The sequence below is a fragment of the Perca fluviatilis genome, chromosome 24 (assembly GCF_010015445.1).
Source record: "Perca fluviatilis chromosome 24, GENO_Pfluv_1.0, whole genome shotgun sequence".
Classification (NCBI taxonomy): Eukaryota; Metazoa; Chordata; class Actinopteri; order Perciformes; family Percidae; genus Perca; species Perca fluviatilis.
In genome coordinates this window covers 2,444,597-2,468,347 of record NC_053135.1, presented here as the reverse complement: position 1 = coordinate 2,468,347, position 23,751 = coordinate 2,444,597, and the positions used below count along the sequence as shown (strand labels likewise).

Below are 23,751 nucleotides of genomic sequence, written 5' to 3'. Positions count from 1 at the left end.
AGTTTAAAGTCACTCAACACATTCCGACACACAGCTTCCACGATGGGTTTGTCGGCGGCTGCCCGCCGGGGTCTCCCCCGGCTCTCGGCGCTCTGCGCACGGCCCCGGACTCTGCAGACGGCCCGGCCCGGTCCGGAGCTGCGACCCAGAAGGAACCTGAACGTCCAGGCGACGAGCAGCGAGGCGGGGAAGCTGAAGAGCATCGATGACCTGCCCGGGCCCAGTTTATCCACCACTCTGTACTGGATATTCGTCAAAGGATATGCGGACAAGAGCCACTTACTGCAGGTACGGGGCTTTTTGTTTACTTTTTTCTTCCTACTTTTTGAACATGGAAATCTTTGAAATTTCGAAATATATTTTTGCTGAGGATTTTTGTTGGTTTTCTTTCCTGTACCGAAATGCACATGTTCTTATTTATCGTTCTTGTTTTGTTTTTTTTACAAAATAAAATAAACTAAACAACTAGGCTACAGAAAAAGCACTGTAGTTGTTCTGTGAACTACTTGCCAGTCGAAGAACAAAAGCAGCTGTAGGTCTACAGTTGGTTGGAGGCTTCAGAGAAAATGTTTTCAGCCGGAAACATCTTCTACAAGTTACTTTGTTGTTTATTGTTACAGGGATGAGATCGCGAGGTTTGAGCTTTTATTAAACTGCACACGTTGACTCTAAGTTTCTATTACATATAGGCTATTGACTGTTGTAATTTTTTTACAAGTAGTAAGGGACGTTAACAGTCAGATGTTGAGATTTAAAGATGAAGCTGTTTGAATTCATTTTGTGGATAATAACTTTCACCTCGCCTGGCAGGACAGTTTGAGATTTGATTCTTCTTTTGTTACTTGATTGTCATTTATTAACTGCTGCAGGAAATTTACAGCAGTGGAAGAAGTACTTAGATTATTTATATATGTATAAGCAGGAATATTACAGTGCAAATATTTCTTTACATGTTAAAGGAATGCATTTAAAATTGGGCTTAAATACTGTACATTAGCCCTTTCAGAGTGTTATCATATTATTGTGTTATTGTATATAACTGAACTGATTAAATGTTTTAGTTGAACATTTGACCTGAAAAGTAAAGAAACTAGTAACAGTAGCTGTACTGATGCAATCTAAATCTTCTAGGATGTACAGAGGAGGCTGTACGGGCCCATCTGGCGCTCCAGGTTCGGCCCGTTCGACGTCGTCAACGTGGCGACTCCGGAGCTCATAGCTCAGGTGATCCAGCAGGAGGGCCGCTACCCGCGCCGAGCCGATCTGTCCCACTGGCAGGAGTACCTGGATCTGAGAGGACTGGCCTACGGGATGCATGTGAGGTGAGGCGAGACGGACGACTACATAAATGTTTATTAATAGCTGATGGATCTTCCTTCAATCTGAAAGAAAAATATGTCATTAATAATGGCCACATAACAAACAACAGTTCATATAAATATTGTTCTAAATCATTAGTAGTCCTTTCATTTTTACATACAAGGTTTGGGATTAATGTAAGTAAGGTCTGGCTACACCACAGATGCATTCTGGGACAGGAGAAAAAAAAACAATCACAGTCGTCTTGGGTGGCGCTGAGCTCCGGACGCAGCGACGGTGGCTCTGCTAAATAGTCTCAGGAAGGAACTGGTTTTGGTGAAACATTTGCAGCGAATTCTCTGACGAGTTGAAACGTTTTTCATTGCACTGTGCAACTAATAAAGTGGACACTCGTCTCACACAACTCCCCCACTCCATCAAATCAACATCACATCGCTGCAGCGGTGCAGTGACTGCGGCGGTTTGAAGTGGCCAGGGGGAGAGGTCGGAGCGGCGTCGGACCTTTAGGACAATGAGTTTGGCTTTGAGGTTTGAGCGTCAGGGTCTGAGGGGATTAAATGAAGGGCTTGTTGGGGGGTTGAGGTGGACTAGAGAGGTCCTGGTTCCCTCTTGACTGGAGAAGGTGTCTGTTCTTTCCACAGTTTGGACATTTCATTTGTTTCTGCGTTTCTGAGTGGTGTCATCATTAAAAGGAAAAAAAAAAACTCCCGGTCCTTCCTTTTTGGTTCCTTGCTGGCCGTGTGATTCAGCGCCGAGGCTCCTGTTGCGTGAGGTGACTTTCGACACACTTACTTGTTACGCTGAACGGCCATTTCTAGAGAAGTAACCTCAACTTCAGCGACGTTTAACCATGGTCACTTGAATGTGGCAGCAGGGGAAAGTTATGTAACTTTTCAGGCTGATTCAAAGGGGAACTGCTGTATCTCTCATGCTGAACTCTATTTCAATCAGGAGAGACTTCGTCACAGATATGCAAATATTTATTGTACATATGCATGATATGAAATGTACAGAGTCTTTTGGAGATTAGACTCCATCGTTATAATATAATTTTTAAAGGGGTGACAGCACGGAGAAGAGATTTAAAGCAGGATGTCATGCTGTGATTGGATCATGAACTTCGTGGCCAATTCTGGTTGGTTTACTGAAAATGTAACACCTCTAAACAGCTGAATAATTCAGGAAGAGAGCGGCTGTCTGTCGGTCTGTCTGGCGTCGCGCTGCTCGAGTCCCAGAACAGTGAGCGTTTAAAGTTCAATAAAGATGAATTAGATCCACAATGCACCTAGCTTCGCCCCCCTTATCTCACACTACTTGTACAACATTTTGCAGCTGAGCTCATTAAGAAAAAGCTATTTTAATATCAGTAATTGAGCCTAAATATTGTACTTTATAAGTCCAGTTAAGCCCGGCTGTCAGCATGCAGCAGTTATAATATCTCCAAATATATAACAGGATGTGAAGCTCATTATTGTTTGTTTGTTTCATGTCTTGCGTCATTACAGGAGAAGTTTGTAAATTAACCTTATAACACTGTTGCGGTCATACACATTCCCTGTACCATAAATATGGCATTTTTCATCAGATTGCCTAAAGACCTTATGATATCCTTCACAAGAGGCATTTGAACAGATACCATTCATTGTGACTACTTTCTTTGAATTTTGAGTGATTTATTCAACTTAGTCTTACTTCTTTTGTTTACGGTCAAAAATGACCACCATAGGAAATGAATGGGAAAGATAGAAGATAAAAGACATCTCCATACACACACTCCTACAGCTTTCCTGTGCTTGTGTACCCATTCACAGGTGCAAAGCTTCCATTTACAAGGGACACTGCACCATGACTGCAATTTGCCATTTGTGCATGTGAACCACCAATGTTCGCACACACATGCATGCACGCACACACATAAACAAACAGACACACATACACACACACATAAACACATGTACACCCACTCACTCACCACTCACACACACACACACACACACACACACACACACACACACTCTTACACACACACACTCTTACACACACATACTTCATGTTGTCAGTTCATATTGTCATGTTGCCACTTGTACATGTGAAACACCAATGTTCGCACACACAGAAACGGACCCACCCACACACCCACAGACAGACAGACACACACACACTTGTACACGCACTCCACACACACACACACACACACACACACACACACACACACACACACACACACACACACACACACACACACACACACACACACACACACACACACACACACACACACAGAGTTTATGTTGTCATGTTGCCACTTGTGCATGTGAACCACCAATGTTCGCACGCACACACAGAAACACCCACACACACACACACACCCATGTTAATGTTCTAATAAGGTACTTTTACAATAAATGTTCTATTAAAAATACCTTTTGTCATTTTTATTGGCATTTATATTAAAAGGAGATCAGTTAAAACTGTCAAATATGACCGAAAACAGTAAATTAAAGGGGGTAGTAACAAACAGTGTTTGTAAATAGCAGTTGAGATTCGGGTACTCTAGCTATATAATTCAATGTGAGAACACAAATGTTGAAATGACAAAAAATGCCCGTCCCTAGTAGCTGTGATAAATTAGCCTGAAGCTAATGCTTACCGGTTCAGGAGAAAATAAGCCAACTCTGCGTCCTTTTGGGCTCTAAGCTGTCTCCATCTTTCAAATACATCTCCAATATTTACCAGGGGGTTGTTACGTCTCTGGTCACGCAACTGTTAGAAACATGCTGTTTTCTTTTTTTTAGGTCGGGTAGAATCTATCTCCGTTGATCCTGTTTGTTTGTTTGCTGCTTTCATGGCTGTACTACCGTTACAGCTGTAGCGCGCTGGGTTTACGTTTTTCCAGGTATATCTGGCAACCCAGCCTGGCTGTCAAACTGGGCCGTTGATAACAACACACAGATCAAAACATAAACATAAATTCCGTCAAGGAATGTAAATTTCAAAAAGAAAAAATACTGAAATTAGCATTGTTGTCAGAAAAGATAGTATTTCAGTTTAACATGTTTCCTTAATATCTGATGAGGCATTGGTGTCATTTTTGGATTTATTACAGTACAAATATTACATATTGGACCTTTAAACAGAATGACATTATGTCAACTTGTCATGACCAAGACATCTTCTGGTAACGTCACTTTGATTAATGTCAAGTTGTCATAATCAAGACAACCCAAACAATGTCAACTTGTCACGACAAAAACCAAATGACACTTAATGACAGAAGTCATCAACGTTTATGACTTGTTTATAATGTTTATGACACGTCAATGACAGTGTCATGTCATAGTTATGCCACCGTCATGTCACGATAATGTCGATACCTTCAAGTAAGGTGTTACCGAAAGATCTAACCAGCATGCAGGAAAAACAAAGCTAAAAACAAGCAGAAACCATCTGTGCTGCAGAAGTGCCGTTGAGCACCACGCTGAATCCCCTGCAGAGAAGGGAGGGAGATGCACACACTGTATCCATCATCACTGTTTTGCTTTTCTAGGTTTTTTGTCCATCCTCACGCTTACTTCATGTACAACAACTCAAATTCTGTTTGCATGTGTAGGGCACATTGTTCAGAGCGGCGTTTCAAACACATAATAATAATAATAAGTTTAATTGATATAGCACCTTTCACAGACAAAGTCACAAAGTGCTTCACATGATAAACATTTGTACAAAACATAGTAAGTTATAAAACTAAAAAGACTAAAAACAATCATTAAAAGACACCAAAAAATTACATACATGAATCAAAAGCAAATTTAAACAAGTGTCTTCAGCTGCTTTTTAAAAGCTTCAACAGAGACTGCAGAACGTAAGACAATAGGAAGGGCATTCCACAGCATCGAGAGTCAGGAAGCGCAGAAAACAACACAGGATGGAGTCTGTGTGAGAGTCCAGATGATGCTTTCATTTGCTGCCTTTTGTGTGGAGGAGAGAAACCACAGCGGACGCTAACAGAGCCCAGCTGTGTGGCTAACAGCAGACAAACTAACAGCCATAACTCGCATAGCCAGCTCTATCTCCACAGCGCTGTGGAGTCAGGTCTGGCTGCACCACAGATGCATTCTGGGATAGGAGAAAAAACATCGTCTTGGGCGGCGCTTAGCTCCGGACGCAGTGACAGCGGCTCTGCTAAATAGTCTCAGGAAGGAACTTGTTTTGGTGGAACAATTGCACCCCGCAAAAGAAAACGCCATATACAATATTAATAGAAGTTAACTGTTCATACTATACAGTACCGTGAGCTATTTAAATGAGCCGATACATGGTTAAACCTCATTGGCTCTTACCAGTGTATCTCTGTGTGTACTTCGTCCACAGCAACCCCACCAATCAGTCCCAAAATGTCTCAGTTATTCTTTGTAAATCCCAGAAAGAACCTAACAGACCTGCCTTGTTGCGCTGTCCCAATGTTCTTCAAAACTCGCCACTTTCAGCGTGCTCGCTAGCTTGAAGTTTGTTGTTGTTGTTGTTTGGGCAACACACAGAGAGCGGAAGGGGAGGGACATCCGGGATGTTAAGCTTTATCCTGGAAATGGGCTTCCATTGATCCAGACTATAATCTGAACAACCACTAAACATTTTTTACTTTGTAGCCCGGGACCCGAGTGGTACCGAATCCGCAGCGCCCTGAACCCCAAGATGCTGAAGCTGCAGGAAGTGCCGGCCTACGCCCCCATCATCAACCAGGTGGTGGGGGATCTGCTGCATCGCGTTGAGCTCCTCCGCAGTCGCAGCCAGGACCAGGCCACTGTTTCAGACATGGCCGCTGAGCTCTACAAGTTTGGTTTTGAAGGTGAGAGCTCCTTCAGTGATGGCAGGGGGTCGAGGTTAGGGGGCTGCTCTCTGATTCCTCTGACCTCTTGCAGCTATCTCCTCCATCCTGTTTGAGACGCGGCTGGGCTGCCTGCAGGAGGAGATTCCCAGAGACACGCTGCGCTTCATCGCCGCCGTCAACACCATGCTGACGACGTCAGACACCGTGCTCCTCCTGCCCCGCTGGAGCCGCGGCGTCCTGCCCTTCTGGAAGCGCTTCGTCCAGGCCTGGGACGATCTCTATGACGTAGGTATGCAGCAGCAAGAGAAAACAACTAAACTAATTCATGCAATTTGGGGTTTCCGATTCTGGATTTTAAGTCAGGAAAGTGTTTTTGTGTGTCCGTTGGCAGCCCAGACCCTCATCGACAGGAGGATTGCTAAAATGGACGCTCAGGTGTGCCGCGGCGAGCCGGTAGAGGGCATGTTCCTGGCCTACCTGCTGTCCTCCGACACGCTGAGCAGAGCCGAGGTCAACATCAGCATCACCGAGCTGCTGCTGGGCGGCGTGGACACGGTGAGACGAGGGTGGGGGGAGGGGGGTACCAGCTCATGCTGCTGGGATGGGGGCTTCTTTCTGGTTTCTGCTCACTGTTCAGGGCTGGTTCTCCCTCGGGTAAAGAAAAAAACATCCCCCATACAGCAAGGCAACACTTCAATCAATCAATCAATCAATAAATCAATAAATCAATAAATATGAATCTGGTTGTTGCAGCAGAACGAGGACAGAAATACAGATCAATAGAGAATGTGTTGCTTTTATCGCAAAATGCACAATTGTTGTGAATACTACCTAGCTGCCCCACTAAAAGGACCAAAAGTAAAGGTTCTATGCAGAATGGCCCATCTGCAAACTAATAACTAAACTTCTCAGATAAATGTAGCGCAGTAAAAAGTACAATATTTCCCTCTGAGATTATTTGGAAGTATAAAGGTAAACAGCTCAAAGTTGTACTTTCCACCAGTAGAAATGATTTGTGATGTTATTAAAGGCTGCCCTTCATAATGATCTTACACAGAATCTGAGGTGTGGACTTCATCTTGAGACTCACCTGGGACTTACATAACAAGTGACACCAAACACAGTGATGAAATGATTCGTCTTTGTTGGCCGTGAAAACGTTACAGTCTGGAAACCAAGGAAACTATTTAACTAGTAATCTGTGTCAACAGTTAACAGTAGATTTACTAGTAGTAGTAGTAGATTTATTTTAGGGAATCAGTAACAGAAACAACTGCTGGTGTTGTTGTTGCAGTAGGAGCAGTCGCAGAGCTCGTCTGGCTGCATTCCCAGGCGAGGTTGAGGCTTGTAGAAGTTATAGCTGTCAGCTGGACGTCAAATCTGGAAATCTGAGCTATAAGCTTGTGCTGCAATGTCGACATTGTTTGGTTAGAAAGCACATACCTTGCCAACACAAAGGGAAAACACAGAGGTTCCAACCTCTCTGATGAAATGATTGCCAATACAAAGATACATATATCTTGCAAAATAACTCAAAGGCGTGTCAAGGAATTTGGCTGAAACTTTGTGGACGTCCAGTTCTGTTTTGCATTGCATCTCCATGACTCATTTGTATATGCCATTAATGTAAAAACCAGGAGGGGAGGACAAGAACTATGCACATCCATGACTGTTGCAGAATGTGCAAGTACGTTAAAGTCTTCAGTGTATATTTTTAGTCATTCTAGCAGCTCAAATGTAACACTTTAAAGTTTCTTACTACTTTAAAGTCTCTATCCACTACGCAGCGCTTAAAGAAAAGTCCCTTTTAAAGCTAGTTCACCTGTTACGCTTCTTATTTCCTTCTTCCAAAGCAGTGGTGAAGAACAGCAGGAGTTAATGCCAAAGGTTGGGCTGTCATTAAAACATAATTATGACTTGTGTGTTAACTGAATGCCAAATTAATCAGAGCAAACACAGGCCAAATTGCCTCCTAAGTTACCGTATGACCGGTTGCTAAAAAGCATTTAAAAATCAGACGCAGTCACTCTAAATAAAACACACCGGGGTTACAGCCACTTCCAGCTAACTTCACAGAGAACAATGAGGGCAGAACAGCATCACCGATCACTTTGAACCAAATATTCTTTGTTTACTTCAGTGAATAACTCTGGATCTGCAGCATGTTACCGAGCCTGTTTCTAACCGGTAACAATACAATCTTCACCTGTTCAACTGATTTTACCGGATTAGATGGTGCGTTTCTGTCCTGTTTTTATTACAGACATGTGAACTCACCACAGACAGTTGCCTTGTTCGTGGGCTCACGGCAGAATGGAAATTTGGTGTTACTTTAAACAAACGGGGAAACACTGATGTATGAAACTGCCGATTAGATTAATTGATTTATTAATCCAACACCGTTCCCGATCGCTCTGGCCCACTTCAACCCCTGGTCTCTCCACCACTTTAGTCTGAAACTGAAATATCTCCACAACTATCGGAGATAAATCCCCTCAGGATGATTGGTAATGACTTTGGCGATCCTCTGACTGTATTACAGGTAAGCACAGCCTCTCAGAGACTTCTAGCCTTCGCCCTGCGTTCGACAATAATCTGATTTCTCCTTCCTTTCCTCCTGACGGATCACAGACCTCCAACACCCTGTCGTGGGCCTTGTACCACTTAGCGAGGGACCGCAGGGCTCAGGACCGACTGTCCACAGAGGTGAACTCTGTGTGTCCGGACAGACGAGAGCCGACCACAGACGACCTGAGCAGGATGACCTACCTGAAGGCCGTCATAAAGGAGACGTTACGGTGAGCTGACAGCTCACATTCATATTGCAACATCCACAGGGAATGTGACCTACATACACTACACTCAGTCATGCAAGTAAAGTCTGTAGGTACATGCGTAGCTCTGTGCAGATATACGGACCTTACGTGCACTTCCTCAGAAATGTAAGTTCACGTTGCAGCGACGGAATATGTGTGAGTGTTTATCTGATGAGCAGGTGGCTCCTTGTAGGGCAGCCTTGGCCACAGGTTATGAATGTGTGTGAATGGTGAATGGTTCCTGTACTATGTAAAAGCGCTTTGAGTAGTCGTTAAGACTAGAAAAGCGTAATATAAATACAGTCCATTTGCATTTATTAAGTGATGAACATGTTTTGTGTTTTCTGGCAGTTATGCATTCGTTATTATCTTTGTTATCTGGTAGAACTGGTATGAAGCAAAGAATGAACCACTAAAAGTGAGACACGAGTAAACAACATGATCTCACGCTCTGTTTTTCTCTGATTCGGAGCCTGATTGTGTCTTTCTCCTTTAGCCTTTATCCCGTGGTGCCTGGAAATGGACGCGTATCCTCCGAGAATGAGGTGGTTCTTGGCAACTACTGGTTCCCGAAGGGGGTAGGAGGGCCGAACCAGGAGCCACACAGACTTTAAGATTCGTGACTTTCAAAACAAGTCGTTGTTGAAGAAATTGACGTGCTATTTAAATACACTTCTTTTCTTTTCAGACCCAGTTCCATCTGTGTCATTACTCAGCCTGTCATGATGAAGCAGAGTTTGTAGACGCAGAGCTCTTTGTGCCGGAGCGGTGGCTCCGTTCCGAGGCACCCGGCAGCGTCTGTGGCAGAGCGGCGCCCAACTTCTACCAGCATCACCCGTACAGCTTCATCCCCTTCGGTGTCGGGGTGCGAGCCTGCGTGGGGAGAAGGGTGGCGGAGATGGAGATGTACTTGACTCTGTCCAGGGTGAGTGACGTAGAGACACAACGGCTACATCCTCAGAGGACAGACAGGAAGTGTGTTTTCAGTTCAGTTCAGTTCAATTTTATTCATACAGAACGTTTAAAAACAACCATAGCTGACCAAAGTGCTTAACAAGCTTAAAAAAAAAAAAAAAGATAATATACACAAACATTACACAATACAAAATGACCAACAGTAGAATAAAAAGGACAAGGTGTCAAAGCTCAATTTGAATTGAAAGCCAACGAATAGTAATGGGTTAAAGAAAGGACTTGAATGTTTCAGCGGTCTGAGATGTTCTTATACTGTATGAATAGGTAAACTATTCCAGAGGTTTGGAGCAGCCACTGCAAAGGATCACTCACCTTTTATTTTTAACCTGAATCTGGGCACATGGAGGGACATCTGATTGGAAGACCTCAGTGCTTTGACAGGTGTGTGGACATGTAAAAGCTCCAATAAATACGAAGGCAACAACCCATTTAAAATCTTAAAAACAAGCAATGCAATTTTAAAATCAATCCTGAAACAGACAGGAAGCCAGTGGAGCGTGGACAAAACTGGTGTAATGTGGTCACGCTTTTTGGTCCCGGTGCCCTGCCACACGTATTTCATTACTTTGTGGTAATGTCTGAAGTTCTACCATGGACTCTGTAACATTTTTTGTGGAAAAAATGCCTTGGTTACCTTGTTTCAAGCCATTCTAGCGTGGTATAGAAAGTCTGCAGGAAGACTCAGCTTGATTTCTGCCAGTTCTCATTAATATTCAACCATCTAAGCTGTTTGAATCTGATTGGCTAACAGCTAGCCAATGAGAGCCTGGCTGTCAGAATCCTTTACCCAGCCCAACTGGGCGAGCTCATGAATAGTAATGAGCTCAGGCAGTATGATGTCAGACTGACCAGCTTTTGTGATTGGTCTGATTTCTCTGCTTATTTCTGTTCAGTGTCTAGAGCTGACAGAGGAGGTAGCAGTTCATTTTCACATTCACAACACAACAGAAACACATATGGACCTAACAGATTTCAAAAAATACAAGTAAAAACGGTTTTGTATGGCAGGGCACCTTTAAAAGTCGAGCCTTATAAAAGTTCAGCCTTATCATCATTCTTTTTAGTTTATATTCTTCTTTTGCTTCTTTTCTTTTGAAAGCTTTCAGGCAGCCACAAGTCGGTTCCTTTCATGCCTTGTAAAAGAAAAACAATTTATCTGTACCATTGAACGTTGAAGTTTTTGAGATATACTGTTAAAATCTACACACAAACATAATAAACCAAATACTATAGACTAAGGTGAGCAATCATCAAGTATCTGCCATAATGAAGTTTCTTTGATAATTGAAAGGCAGAGGGCAAGATGGCGTCGTAGAGTGAACATCGTCTCACGCTAGCTCTGGTGGCATTTATCAGCTTATGTGTCTATTTACTAGGTCTGTGCGGTAAAGTTGCGTAATTTTAAATGGGAGGTATCTTAACATGAGCCTGGATAGTTATTTTCTGAAAACTTCGGAGGACATGTCAAAAAACACGAAGAAAACGACGAGGAAGAATCCTTCAAGCACTGACAATGGTGGTGTGCTAACATCAGATGCTAGTACGGAATGTAATGACGTTGGTTCAAGCAGTATGGAGCCAAGCATCATGCAAGCTTTGGAAAAAATAAGCGATAACCTAACTAAAGTCATCGACACCAAGGTTGCAGTAGTCCTGGAGGCAATTAAGGAAAAGACTTCGCAGTTGCAAGCAGTTGCCACTCGTGTAGAAGTTACTGCTACATCCAGTGAAGCTAAGCCAGCATCTCTGGAGAAACAAGCGCACGACATGCTAGAGCACATCGATGATCTCGACAACTGAGGTCGCAGATGCGACGTGCGGGTGGTTGGCTTACCTGAAGACTCAAAAGGTTCGGATCCGGTGAAATTCTTCAAAAGATGGGTTCCTGATTACCTCCAAATGAGCGCATAAGAGGGCCGACTGAAGCTCGACCTGGCTCATCGATCATTGGCACCGAAACCCGGCCCAAATCAACACCCCAGGCCATTGGTATTGAAGGTCCACAACTTTAGAGACAGGCAGCGAGTAATGGATGCTGCATGTCGGCTTGGATCTCAAGAGCCTGATTCCACGCGCAGTGAGCTCAAATTCACCTTCTTCAGTGAGTATTCAGCTGAGGTGGTCCGGAGACGTACGGCTTCTGATGACATAAAGATCCGACTAAAGAAAATGAACGTCGGCTATGCGTTGCTGTACCCGGCTACCTTGAAGGTGACCGTGATTGGAAAGCTTGGAAAGATTCGACTCTCCAGCCGAAGCCGTGTTGCTAGTCCAGTCATTAGAACGAGGACGTGAAGAGACTTCAGGTTAAGTTGAAATCGCAGAGGTGTTTATTTCTTCCTGCTTCTGACACTTTGCTGCTTGCTCCTGCCTCTGCTTGCATATTTCTGCTGATAATCTTGCTTTCCCTTTGAGAGAAACTATGAGCAATGGCTCTGGAATCCCTGGACTATACTTTTTTTTTTTTTTTATAGGCATAGTAGGCTATTGCAATATTTCAACATTTTTCTGCGTGAGCGTGGCCTACAAATAGTTCAAGCCTGTCCTAAAGTGACTGTAGCTAAAGCTAATTAGCAAGATGCCTCCCTTCTCCATGGAAGACTACTACAAACTCGTTCAGAAGATTGCAGTTCTGGAAACCAAAATCTGCCAGTTAGAAGTAAACGTGGAAGTGAACAGATCATGTGGAAATGACCACTTTACTATTGACCAAAAACCAAGACTACAAACAAACAGGAGGGCTGTGGAATGGATAATAAATCAACAAGTGGTAGTCCTCTTTTGGTGCCAAGCCTAAGAGTAAATAATTTTCCTGCTGAATCGTGAGTTTATGAATCTGCTGAACACAGTCAGCTCCATAAATGCGAAGGTATTTATTAGTGGCCCTATACCGCCAGTCAGAAGAGGAGCTGAGAGATTCGGCAGACTGCTGGCACTGAACACATGGCTTTCAACTGCATGTACTGACCATTCTCTGCAGTTCATTGACAATTTTAACATTTTCTGGGACCGCAGACATCTTTTTAAAGCAGATGGACTCCTCCTTAACAAGCCAGGAGTAAAGCTGTTCACCTCTAGCCTACTTTACTTTCTGCACCACAGATCTACTCCCTCGACCAAGGGCACGAGAGAAGATAAATCAACACAAACAAAACAAGAGGAAGACACAACAAAGTGCAGCAGTGATCCACCACAGCCCCCACCTGAGCAAGGATTTGACCATGGGAGACCACAGAGCGGAGACAAGAAATCTCAACCCCCCCTTTCACCTGTCCAACACTCCTCAGGCCCCCTTACCAACCCCGACGAGGATCCATCGCCCTCCCCATTCACCCTTTCCCCTATTTCCCCCTGCTACATGATGGGGTTCACTGACCGGATGGAGCAGCTGGTAGATGCTGGAATCAAGTTTGCCCCAATGCCTTCTCCCATCATTCACCCCCAGCATCAAACTGACTCTATTCTGACTCAATTACTGAAGTAAAACGCCAGGTACCTCTGCCCCCTCAAGGACTGCAGCGAAATCCTTCTCCCCAGACTGATGAGTATACTTGTGTACAACATGCAACAAGCTTCAACTGATATGTGCTGGGTCCAGGCTGCACGCCTCGTGGCACTCATGACTCTTTTCAGGACAAGCCTCGGCCCTGTGTATTAAATTCTTCTTCAATCTATGTTGTGATAAGCAATAGAAAAAGAATAGTGAATCGGCTAAGTGAGAACAAGAACTTTTCAGCCAACTTAGGAAATTTAGCATCCATTCCTCATCAGCAACAACCTGTCCCAAAAAATTATTTTAACACAATAACACTAGCCTTACTAAATGTCAGGTCTTTGGCAGGTAAATAATGTTGCCTTGATATTCTACCAACGGGTGTTTTCAAAAATGTTTCAAATTGTTTGGCTTCTGATCTTTTACAGATTGTAAACACATCTCTGCTCTCAGGTATCTTCCCACAGGCCCTGAAAACTGCAGTCATTAAGCCACTCCTAAAAAAGAACAATCTAGACACTAATGAGCAACTATAGGCCAATATCAAACCTTCCATTTTTAAGTAAAATCATAGAAAAAGTGTTTTTTCAACAACTCAACCTTTTCTTATCACTAAACAACAGTTTTGATATCTTTCAGTCAGGTTTTCGATCACAGCACTGAGACAGCTCTTGTTAAAGTCTTTAATGACATCCACTTAAACACATATAGTGGCAAAATTTCAGTCTTAGTATTACTTGATCTCAGTGCTGCATTTGATACGGTCGACCACGACATATTACTTGACCGATTGGAAAACTGGGTTGGTCTTTCTGGCTCAGTACTAAAGTGGTTTGAATCCTATTTAAAGAATAGGGAGTACTTTGTGTCTATAGGTAATTATACATCTGAGCATACAAATATGACATGCGGAGTTCCCCAAGGCTCAGTTCTGGGCCCTCTTCTGTTCAACATCTACATGCTTCCCCTGGCTCAGATTATGGAAAACAACAAAATAAGTTACCATAGTTATGCGGATGACACACAAATTTACATAACCTTATCGACAGGGAACTATAGCCCAATACAACAACCGAATATGTGCATTGAACAAATTAATGACTGGATTTGCCAGAACTTTCTTAAATTAAATGAAGAAAAACTGAGGTGGTTGTTTTTGGATCAAAAGAGGAACGATTGAAAGTCAGCGCCGGCTCCAAATGACAATGTTGAAAACAACCGACAAAGCAAGAAATCTCGGTGTAGTCATGGACTCAGACCTGAATTTTAAAAGCCACATTAAGACAATTACAAAATCAGCATATTATCACCTTACAAATATATCAAGGGTTAAAGGACTTACTCCATGCTTTTATTTTCAGTAGACTTGACTACTGTAACGGTGTCTTTACAGGTCTCCCTAAAAAATCAATCAGACAGCTGCAGCAGATTCAGAACGCTGCTGCCCGAGTCCTCACTAAGACCAAGAAAGTGGATCACATCACTCCAGTACTGAAGTCTCTACACTGGCTTCCAGTGCCACAAAGAATTGATTTCAAAATACTTTTGCTGGTTTATAAATCACTAAACGGTTTAAGGCCAAAATACATTTCTGATCTGCTACTACACTATGACCCACCCAGACCTCTCAGGTCGTCTGGGACAGGTCTACTTGTTGTCCCCAGAGTAAGAACTAAACAGGGGGAAGCAGCGTTCAGTTTTTATGCTCCACATATCTGGAACAAACTCCCAGAAAACTGCAGGTGTGCTGCAACTCTCAGTTCTTTTAAATCAAGGCTGAAGACCTATCTTTTTGATGATGCCTATCTTTAAATAACTGTTTTAACTGCTCTTTCTTTAAATTCTTATAATTTTTTACTGAAGTTGACACTGTATGACATTCTATCACTGTAACTTTTATTCACATATTTTACTGCACTGTCAATTTTAATCTGGTCTTTTATCTAGTGGTATTTTTTACAAAATAAAACTTGGTCGTCTGGACTAAGAAATAGTCGTCTGGACTATTAACAAAATAAAACTTAGTCGTCTGGACTAAGAGATAGTCGTCTGGACTATTGAATAGTTGTCTGGACTATTTACAAAACAAAACTTAGTCATCTGGACTAAGAAATAGTCGTCTGAACTATTAAATAGTTGTCTGGACTATTAACAAAATAAAATAGTCGTCTTGACTATAAGAAACGGGATGAGAAACTGTTTCCAGGTTTTTACAAAGGTTTGTTACCTAGCACTACCTAACAGTACCTAGCAGTGCCTAACAGTGCCTAACAGTGCATAGCAGTGCCTAACAGTGCATAGCAGTGCCTAACAGTACCTAGCAGTGCCTAACAGTACCTAGCAGTGCCTAACAGTGCCTAACAGTGCATAGCAGTGCATAGCAGTGCCTAATAGTGCATAGCAGTGCCTAACAGTGCCTAACAGTACCTAGCAGTGCCTAACAGTGCCTAACAGTGCATAGCAGTGCCTAACAGTGCATAGCAGTGCCTAACAGTACCTAGCAGTGCCTAACAGTGCATAGCAGTGCCTAACAGTACCTAGCAGTGCCTAACAGTGCCTAACAGTGCGCCGGTGCCTAACATTCCATTGCATTGCATTGCAGTCCATAGTGCATAGCATTGCCTAACATTGCATTGCAGTCCTTCTTTCAGTGCATTACAGTGCATAACAGTGCATAACAGTGCATAACATTGCCTAACAGTGCCTAACAGTGCACAATCTTCATTCCATTCTAACAATTTACATTTTTCATAACAGTGTTCTTTTTCATGTTTCTCTCAGTTCTTTAAATTCTTATACTGCACTGTAAGTTTTATTCTTGACTTTGAATGTTTTTAAATTGTTTTTAATTGTTTCTGACTGCTCTTTCATGTTTTATGTAAAGCACTTTGAATTGCCCTGTTGCTGAAATGTGCTATATAAATAAAGCTGCCTTGCCTTAAGTAGCAGGGAAGTATGGCTAGTAGTAAGTCACGTCTGTGTACATGGAATATTAAAGGGGTCCATAGTCCTGTTAAAAGGACATATTGACATCGCTCTTTTGCAAGAAACACATTTGGATGATCTAAAATTACAAAGGGAAAGGTTTGATCAGGTCTTCTTCTCCTCATACACCTCTGGAAGCAGAGGAGTGGCTATTTTACTGAGAAAAACTCAATTGTTAGACAATGTTAGACTGCATTAAGGACAAGAATGGGCAATATGTTATTGTTAAGGGTGTTTTGCAAAGTACAGTTATCTCTATACTGAATGTGTATTACCCACCTGCTCACCCCTCTGACTTTATAACTAAGGTGTTCTTAGATTTCTCTCAGATGAAGTCAGATATTGCTATAGTAGGTGGGGATTTTAACTGTATATGGAACCCTCTCATTGATAGACTACCTCCTAAAATTGTACCTCTTTCTCCACAAGCTAAAGCACTCAGCTCTGTATGTGAGGAGTTGGGATTTGTATGTATGGCGTACAATCCATCCTACAGACAAGGCATACACTTTTTTTCTCTCCACCTCATGGGTGTCACAGTAGAATTGACTACTTTTTTCTGTCAGGACTTTCTCTACATGCAGTTTTATGTTGTTCAATTGGCAGTATTTTAATTTCGGACCATGCCAGTGTAATATTGGATCTGTCCCTTAAGGGTATAAACAGCAGAGGGAAATACTGGAGACTGAACACATCTATTTTGAAAGATCATACGTGTATTACCCATTTTACTACTGAATTTAGATTTTTTTTTCTCAGTCCACAGATGACCCTGCCCTATTATGGGAAACCACTAAAGCATATGCTAGAGGGTTGAAAATTTTGTTTTCAGCCAGTAAAAGATGGCACAAAATGGAAAAGCAAAATGTGTTATGGCTGAGCTTAAAGCTAAAGAAAGAGTCTATGTTGAGTCCTATTGTTTTAAAAGACATAGCTGCAGCAGTGTTCGAACTATACCGTGGCCTTCGGGGGAGCCCACTTTTTTTCCACGCGGGGGGTCGTGCGCTTGCGTGTGCTAACTGGGCTTGCAGCAGGTGAATCTGTCGTGCTATTAACGTCATCGCTACACAATTTCTTAGTAAAACCAAAATTAATTAAACTGCCTTGTTTTCTTTTTGCCATGGCTATATGATGCTTACTGCAGAATGGTTTTCAAGGATTTTGCGCGCCGATTAATGGCCTCCAACGTTTATGTTTTTTCTACAAATCTTTGAGTTAACACAGGGCCGGTTCTAGCGAGATTGAGTTTTGCGCCCCCCCCTCCAGTCTTGCATTACCAGATCTCCACAGCGCTGTGTCAGCGATAGAGTAGCAATGTATGTTCATTTTAGTTTCTAGCATCCATGTAAGTTAGATGGCACCAACATTTGGTCTAATTATAACTGGTCTGGTAACCCAAAGGCCACTTTTTTGTTTCCAGATTCGTGTGCATGGTGACTTATGATGGTCTGGGGTTCCACCCCCTGAAAATTTGGAGCATTAAATACTTAATTTCCTACATTCTGGTGAATATTTATGCACTTTTTTTTTTTTTTTTTTTTACCTTTTTCTGAATCAATTTATGCTGGAAATATCTTTATCTAAAGGCAAAGATTACAATCCAAATATAAAAACATAATGGGATATTTTGCAGTAAGGCTCTCAGGCATTCTGTATTGCTTTCATCTATTTATTCTCCTTTGGATCGATGTTTCTAATTATATCTGAGTCAGCACACATGTAGCCTAGGCATCATTTACTATTCCCACTTTTGCTTCTTTTGTTGAGGAAGTAACCACCTTAAACGTGCATATTAAAATGATTCACCTGAATGATATATGAATTAATTTTAATGAATTAATAAACCCCTGGACTGTAATATTTCAGATGTGTTTGAGCAAGATTTCTGCTCATGTTCAAAACTTTGTACACATTCAAAATACAGTATATCTCATCTGTGTTCTCTGAGGTTTGGAGGAGTTGTGATATTGTGAGAAAAATAAAGTGATAATGCAATAGGCTACTACAAGAATAAAGTCACTATATTTCAGAAAATAATTCACCTGCACCATAGTCTGCTGTGCATTACGTGATTGCTCTGCTGATACGGTAGATCTCAGACCTGCTGCCAGACACAGAGCCCCGTTTGGGACGCTGGTCTCTGAATGAGACAGTTTAGGGAAGTGGCTGTAGGCTACGCTGCTCTACATCGGAGGTGGAAACACAAAACTACGCAGAAATAGGGACACATCTGCCGCAGCATGCCCACAGCAGAGCGCGTCCATTATAAACCTGAAGCTGCACAGACCAGGGAAGGCGCGCTGCAGCAGCGTCGTGTCTGTGCCGCTGCTCGTCTCTATTTTTACAGCGAGAGTGAACACTAAGCGACGCACAGCTCTGCTTCAGAGCTCCGTGTGTTTGAGTCTGACCCATAGACTGGAAACGTCGCGTAATGAAAGGTTGACAAGTAAAAGTGTGACTGAGGGGGCGCCCTAGGATGATCATGTTTAATAAACGCGTTTTATTTCGCTTGTCATTCATAATTCTATTATTAATGGGAAGTAGACCTAAGGGCGACACGGCGCCCCCAACACTTGTGATGCCCTAGGCAATCGCCTAGGTCGCCTATAGCAATCGCCGGCCCTGAGTTAACATGTACTAAACATGAGTTGAATTTGCACCGCAGCGCCGCCACGCCTTGATGCTCATAACAAGAATAGCATGTATAGTTATCTTTATTGAAGTGAATTAGGTTCAAATCACCGACATCCATGAATGATATTTTTGCAGTTTTACACATAATAATCCACGATGATCACATTACACAAAAATGAAATTACACGTCAAAATGACACATTGTCAATATTTTTAGAGACCCCCCAAAATTTCACAAATCACGTTTTCAGGGGAGCCCATGTCTTATTAAGGGGAGCCGAGCTCCCCCATAGTTCGCACCCTGGTCATGTGCCTCGTATAGACCTATAGTTCTTCTTAATGGAGATCGGAAGATCTTGTCAAAAATCCTGGCTACGCGACTCGAAGATCTCTTAAATCATACAGGAGGATCAAACCGGCTCCATAAATGGACAGATTTCTTGTAATAATGTCAGGCGTCTGCTCAATATTTTTCAGGCTTTCCAGCGAAGACAGGTTGATGGCTTAGTACTTTCTTTGGATGCAGAGAAAGCCTTTGATTGGGTTGAATGGACATATTTATTTTATTGTTTGGATAAGTTTGGTTTAGGGGATAATTTTATCAGATGGGTCAAGGTCTTGTATAGCAATCCCCAGGCGGCCCTTCTGGCTAATGGGCTCAGATCCCATTATTTGTATAACTTTTGGTTGTATGTATGTAACTGACCCAGTGTTGTTTCTGGTTTATTTGTTTGTAATCCTTATTTATTTTGAAAATTAATACAAATATTTAATTAAAAAAAATTGAATCTCAATATCAATTGAAAGGCAGCTATTGTCAGTTTGAGCAGCACAGTGATCATTGTGTGTCCTCTTCCAGCTAATGCAGCACTATGAGGTCCAGCCTGAACCTGGTGCACCGGTCGTGGAGCCTAAAACTCGAACCCTGCTCATCCCTGCCAAACCCATCGCCCTGCGCTTCCTGTCCAGAGCCTGATGAGGGCGCCGCCGAGGGTCAACGTGTTTATGATAACCATTTCCACAGGCTGCAAACAATTTAATGTGTGCAACACAAATTTGTCCCAACTCTTGGTTCTTTGCATGAAGCGTGGTGAAGTTTGGACATGTTTAATCAGAGCTGCAAATGTCTGCACAGAAACCACTCAGTAAGAGCTTATTCACTTAGTTTATTTAAGGGACCAAATTAAAGGAAACTTCTGAAATTACTCAACCTCGATGTGGGAGGCTTGGGTCTTTCCCTGACTTAAATCATTCTCACCTGAGTCCATGTGAATAACACCCATATTTATAACAAATACTGGGCTTTTTAAATGAGTGATATGTAGCCTAACTTGAGGACAGATATTGTGAATGTGATTTTTATGATAGCAGAGAAATTGACTAACAGTTGATTAACTGGAACCCCAAAATAAAACCTAAAGAGATCTGACTCAGCATAACATAGACACACACACACACTTTGCACAGACATGTTTATTAGTATTGCTGACTTAAAGTGATGGTTCGGAGTAATTCACCCTAGGGTCCTTTGCACCATGACCTCGAGCCAAACACCCCCCCAGAAGCTTTTTTACAAACTTTCCAATCCATCGTTTTATGAGAGCATAACATATTTGTACTACTTGTAGACGTTTGGTATCATTTCGGGCATTATTAGTGGGGTCATTTACGAGATACAAACGTGGGTCCATTAGCCTCTGCGCTAAGCTATTCAGCTGATAACGCTACTCTACGCTAACTCTCCCAATGTTAGACCCAGGTGAAAAAAGCTTCTGGGGGGGTGTTTGGCTCGAGGTCATGGTGCAAAGGACCCTAGGGTGAATTACTCCCAACCATCACTTTAAGTTTAGTCACATGCCGATGTGTGTCCTCTGGGTGCACACTGACACTTTATTTTTAGTTTTTAATAACTCTATTGAGTCATTGCTTAATTTACTGTTGAATGTTTCCTCTGTCCACCGCTGTAAAATGTATTTTCCATCCAACACAATGTTTTTGTAGTTTAATTTTTTACTTAAACAGAACTTTAAGGAGGGGGGAGGCAAGGTAGGAGACAGGGAAGGACAAGAGGAACGATCAGGGAAGGAAACAAAAAGGCAATGAAGGACAGGAGGGCTGCGGGAGGGTAAAACACGTTTTCAGGCTGAAGCACATTTGACGGCTGATGTTTCTGTTTCATTTTAAATCAAACAGCTAAACGTGAACATTTGGCTTTTCTTTGCATACGATTTTTTTTACACGAAACAGTGATTTAAGACTTGAAAGAGTCTCCAGTTATCATGGGTGATTAATGGTAATGTGCACATAAAAATATGAGAGGAGATGAATGGTAAGAGAACTTCAACCTCAGTAAAATATCCTCTGTTGGGCCGTAATCTCTGTAATATTCCCATGGTGATGTTATCCTGATGATACTCTGCTTGAAATGTAATTGCACAAATAACAATGTATATTTGTATATATATATATATAGATAGATATATATCTATCTATATATATAGATATGTATGTATATGTGTGTGTATATATATATGTATATATATACATATATATGTATGTGTGTGTATGTATATATATATATATATATATATATATATATATATATATATATATGTGTGTATGTATGTATGTTTGCCTCATCTTTCTGGGCTGATGGAGAGAAAAAACAATAATAGTAGGTAATGTAATTCTGGTTACACTTTTATAAGTTTAATAAGGTTCAGTGATTTGTCTCGTGTGGAAGACGTGCACGTATTTGTTTTTCAATTAAAAGAAATGCAATTTCACATCATTTTGGACTGTTATTATTACAATATCTGTGTCTCAAATGTTGGAAAAGCTAAAGTAAATAATAAAAAATAAAAAAATAACACTCAAAAAGCTTAAAGACAAAACTTGCTAATGAAGTCCACTGAGGACCAACTACAACCATTAGATCAGAGAAAAGTCTGTTAGTTACGTTCATCTGTCTTGGGTGCTGTGCCTTATAAGCCTTATAATGGTTGGGAAAACCCTGAAGTTGAATCAGATGTTTTGCGTGACACAAAGTTTGAATATTGAAATATATTTTAAGGGTCTATTTGTAGTAAATCTGTTTGTAGTGGCTGTATCTTGTTTTTATGTACCTGTATCTTTATATAATTGATTAAAGATGCTCAATGACCTTTTACACAGAACAGATGTTTACCATAAAGCCTTGAGGGTCTTGGGAGTCTAAAACTGGGTCAGCAGTTGTAAACTGATAAGGGTTCTTCTGCTCCCTGCTGGACATATTTCACTACATTTAAATTTTTTAATTTTTAAAGCTTCTTTATTCATAGTTTGAGCTGTAGTGAATGAAATGTTCAGTGTCATCAGTAGGAGAGCTGCTTTACTGCTGCACCACAGTCATATATAGTGATCAGACTTAGTATTTTTGAGTTCCTTGGACTGCAAAAGTAGAAAATCTTTAAAAAGACGACACTGCACAACCTGAAACCAAAAGCTCTTCCATACTTTGAATTCAAATGTCCGTGATCATTTAAAGTTTGAAAGTCTTCACATTCAGTTCATTTACAAATAAAGCAAAAAGGAGATTTGAGGGCACAACGATTATTAATTAAAGAGGCCACATTACTTCAGTGTATTCAGCTAACACATTTGAGGGACTTGTAATTTGAGGTTTTGTCGAAACTCAATATATTACTCTACTTTATTTTTCTGAAAATCAAGTTTGATTTCAAAGACACATTGATGTTTGAAGCGTTTCTTATTATTCATGTGACCGCTGGACTCAGAGTGACTCAGGCATGACTCTGAGTACTGTATGTGTAACGTACAAAGCATCTCTGTTCTCTGGACTCTTCAGACTTCAGGGACGTGTCTTAACGTGTGATATAATAACGCTGAAGTTGGAGAAATAACAGACTCTCACAGCTATCCTCGCTCACTCCAGCATATGTGCACTTGATGTAAATATGTCGCTGTGAGTCCACCTGCAGATGATTGAATACACAAGGAGTTTCTATCCAGCTTTGAAGGACCACTATGAGTTTTTCTCCCCAGATTTGGTGTTCAGTGAAATGCCAGATATGGTGGATCACCTGGAACTTTAAAAGACATGACATAGTGTTGCAGTACAGCCCTAAATACTGCATAATTAGACATGACAAAGTCTCAACAATGCAAATGCAAAACTGCACCTTTTTCCCCCAAATGTGTCATTATTACAGCCTAGAAATCTAGACGCACCCTGGCGGCAGCAAATGTAATTAGATGTGGGTCTGGCTTGTCGGGCTGTCATTATTTTGAAAGTCAAACAACGCTTACTTCCGGTGCTGCTTGACGCCGATCATCTCGCCTCCCTGTGCGTGAGGACGTACTGCAAAAGATTTCAGAAGTTCAGTGGCTTCTTTTCCATTGCGTTACAAAGTAGCAAAAACCGTGGAGTCCATGCGCGTCCTCTCAGCCATTTAAAGAAGAAAAAAGACAAAGAGAGGGAGAGGAATCATAAATATGCTCATACATTGAGTGAAAACGAATAAATAAACACATAACTTAGTTTCATTCCACATATAGCAATAAAAAGAATAAACTACAAGTATTTTGTGTTGATATTTTGGGATATATTTATAATCTCAGCCTCAAGGAGCCGCTGCAGAATTTCCTGACTTTTATTATTTCTTCCAACACAATCTTTTGTTCCCCAAATTTATTTGCAT

General features: G+C 41.7%; 1 protein-coding gene across 1 annotated transcript; it reads left to right on the top strand.

Moving 5' to 3' along the window:
- On the top strand, positions 1 to 20,608 carry si:ch211-113j14.1 (sterol 26-hydroxylase, mitochondrial). The gene is made up of 9 exons (XM_039793694.1): positions 1 to 288; positions 1,132 to 1,322; positions 5,967 to 6,166; positions 6,240 to 6,437; positions 6,540 to 6,703; positions 8,780 to 8,946; positions 9,461 to 9,542; positions 9,653 to 9,889; positions 19,911 to 20,608. The coding sequence occupies exons 1-9, from the start codon at positions 43 to 45 to the stop codon at positions 20,025 to 20,027; spliced, it is 1,602 nt and encodes a 533-aa protein (XP_039649628.1). The 5' UTR covers positions 1 to 42; the 3' UTR covers positions 20,028 to 20,608.
- The last annotated feature ends 3,143 nt before the right edge of the window (positions 20,609 to 23,751 follow it).

What these genes read in the sequence shown, in the direction of transcription:
- si:ch211-113j14.1 (XM_039793694.1), top strand. Translation starts at nt 43, where the DNA reads ATGGGTTTGTCGGCGGCTGCCCGCCGGGGTCTCCCCCGGCTCTCGGCG. An exon ending in ACTACTGGTTCCCGAAGGGG is followed by an intron (nt 9,543 to 9,652) that starts GTAGGAGGGCCG and finishes TTTTCTTTTCAG; the next exon opens with ACCCAGTTCCATCTGTGTCA. An exon ending in TGTACTTGACTCTGTCCAGG is followed by an intron (nt 9,890 to 19,910) that starts GTGAGTGACGTA and finishes GTCCTCTTCCAG; the next exon opens with CTAATGCAGCACTATGAGGT.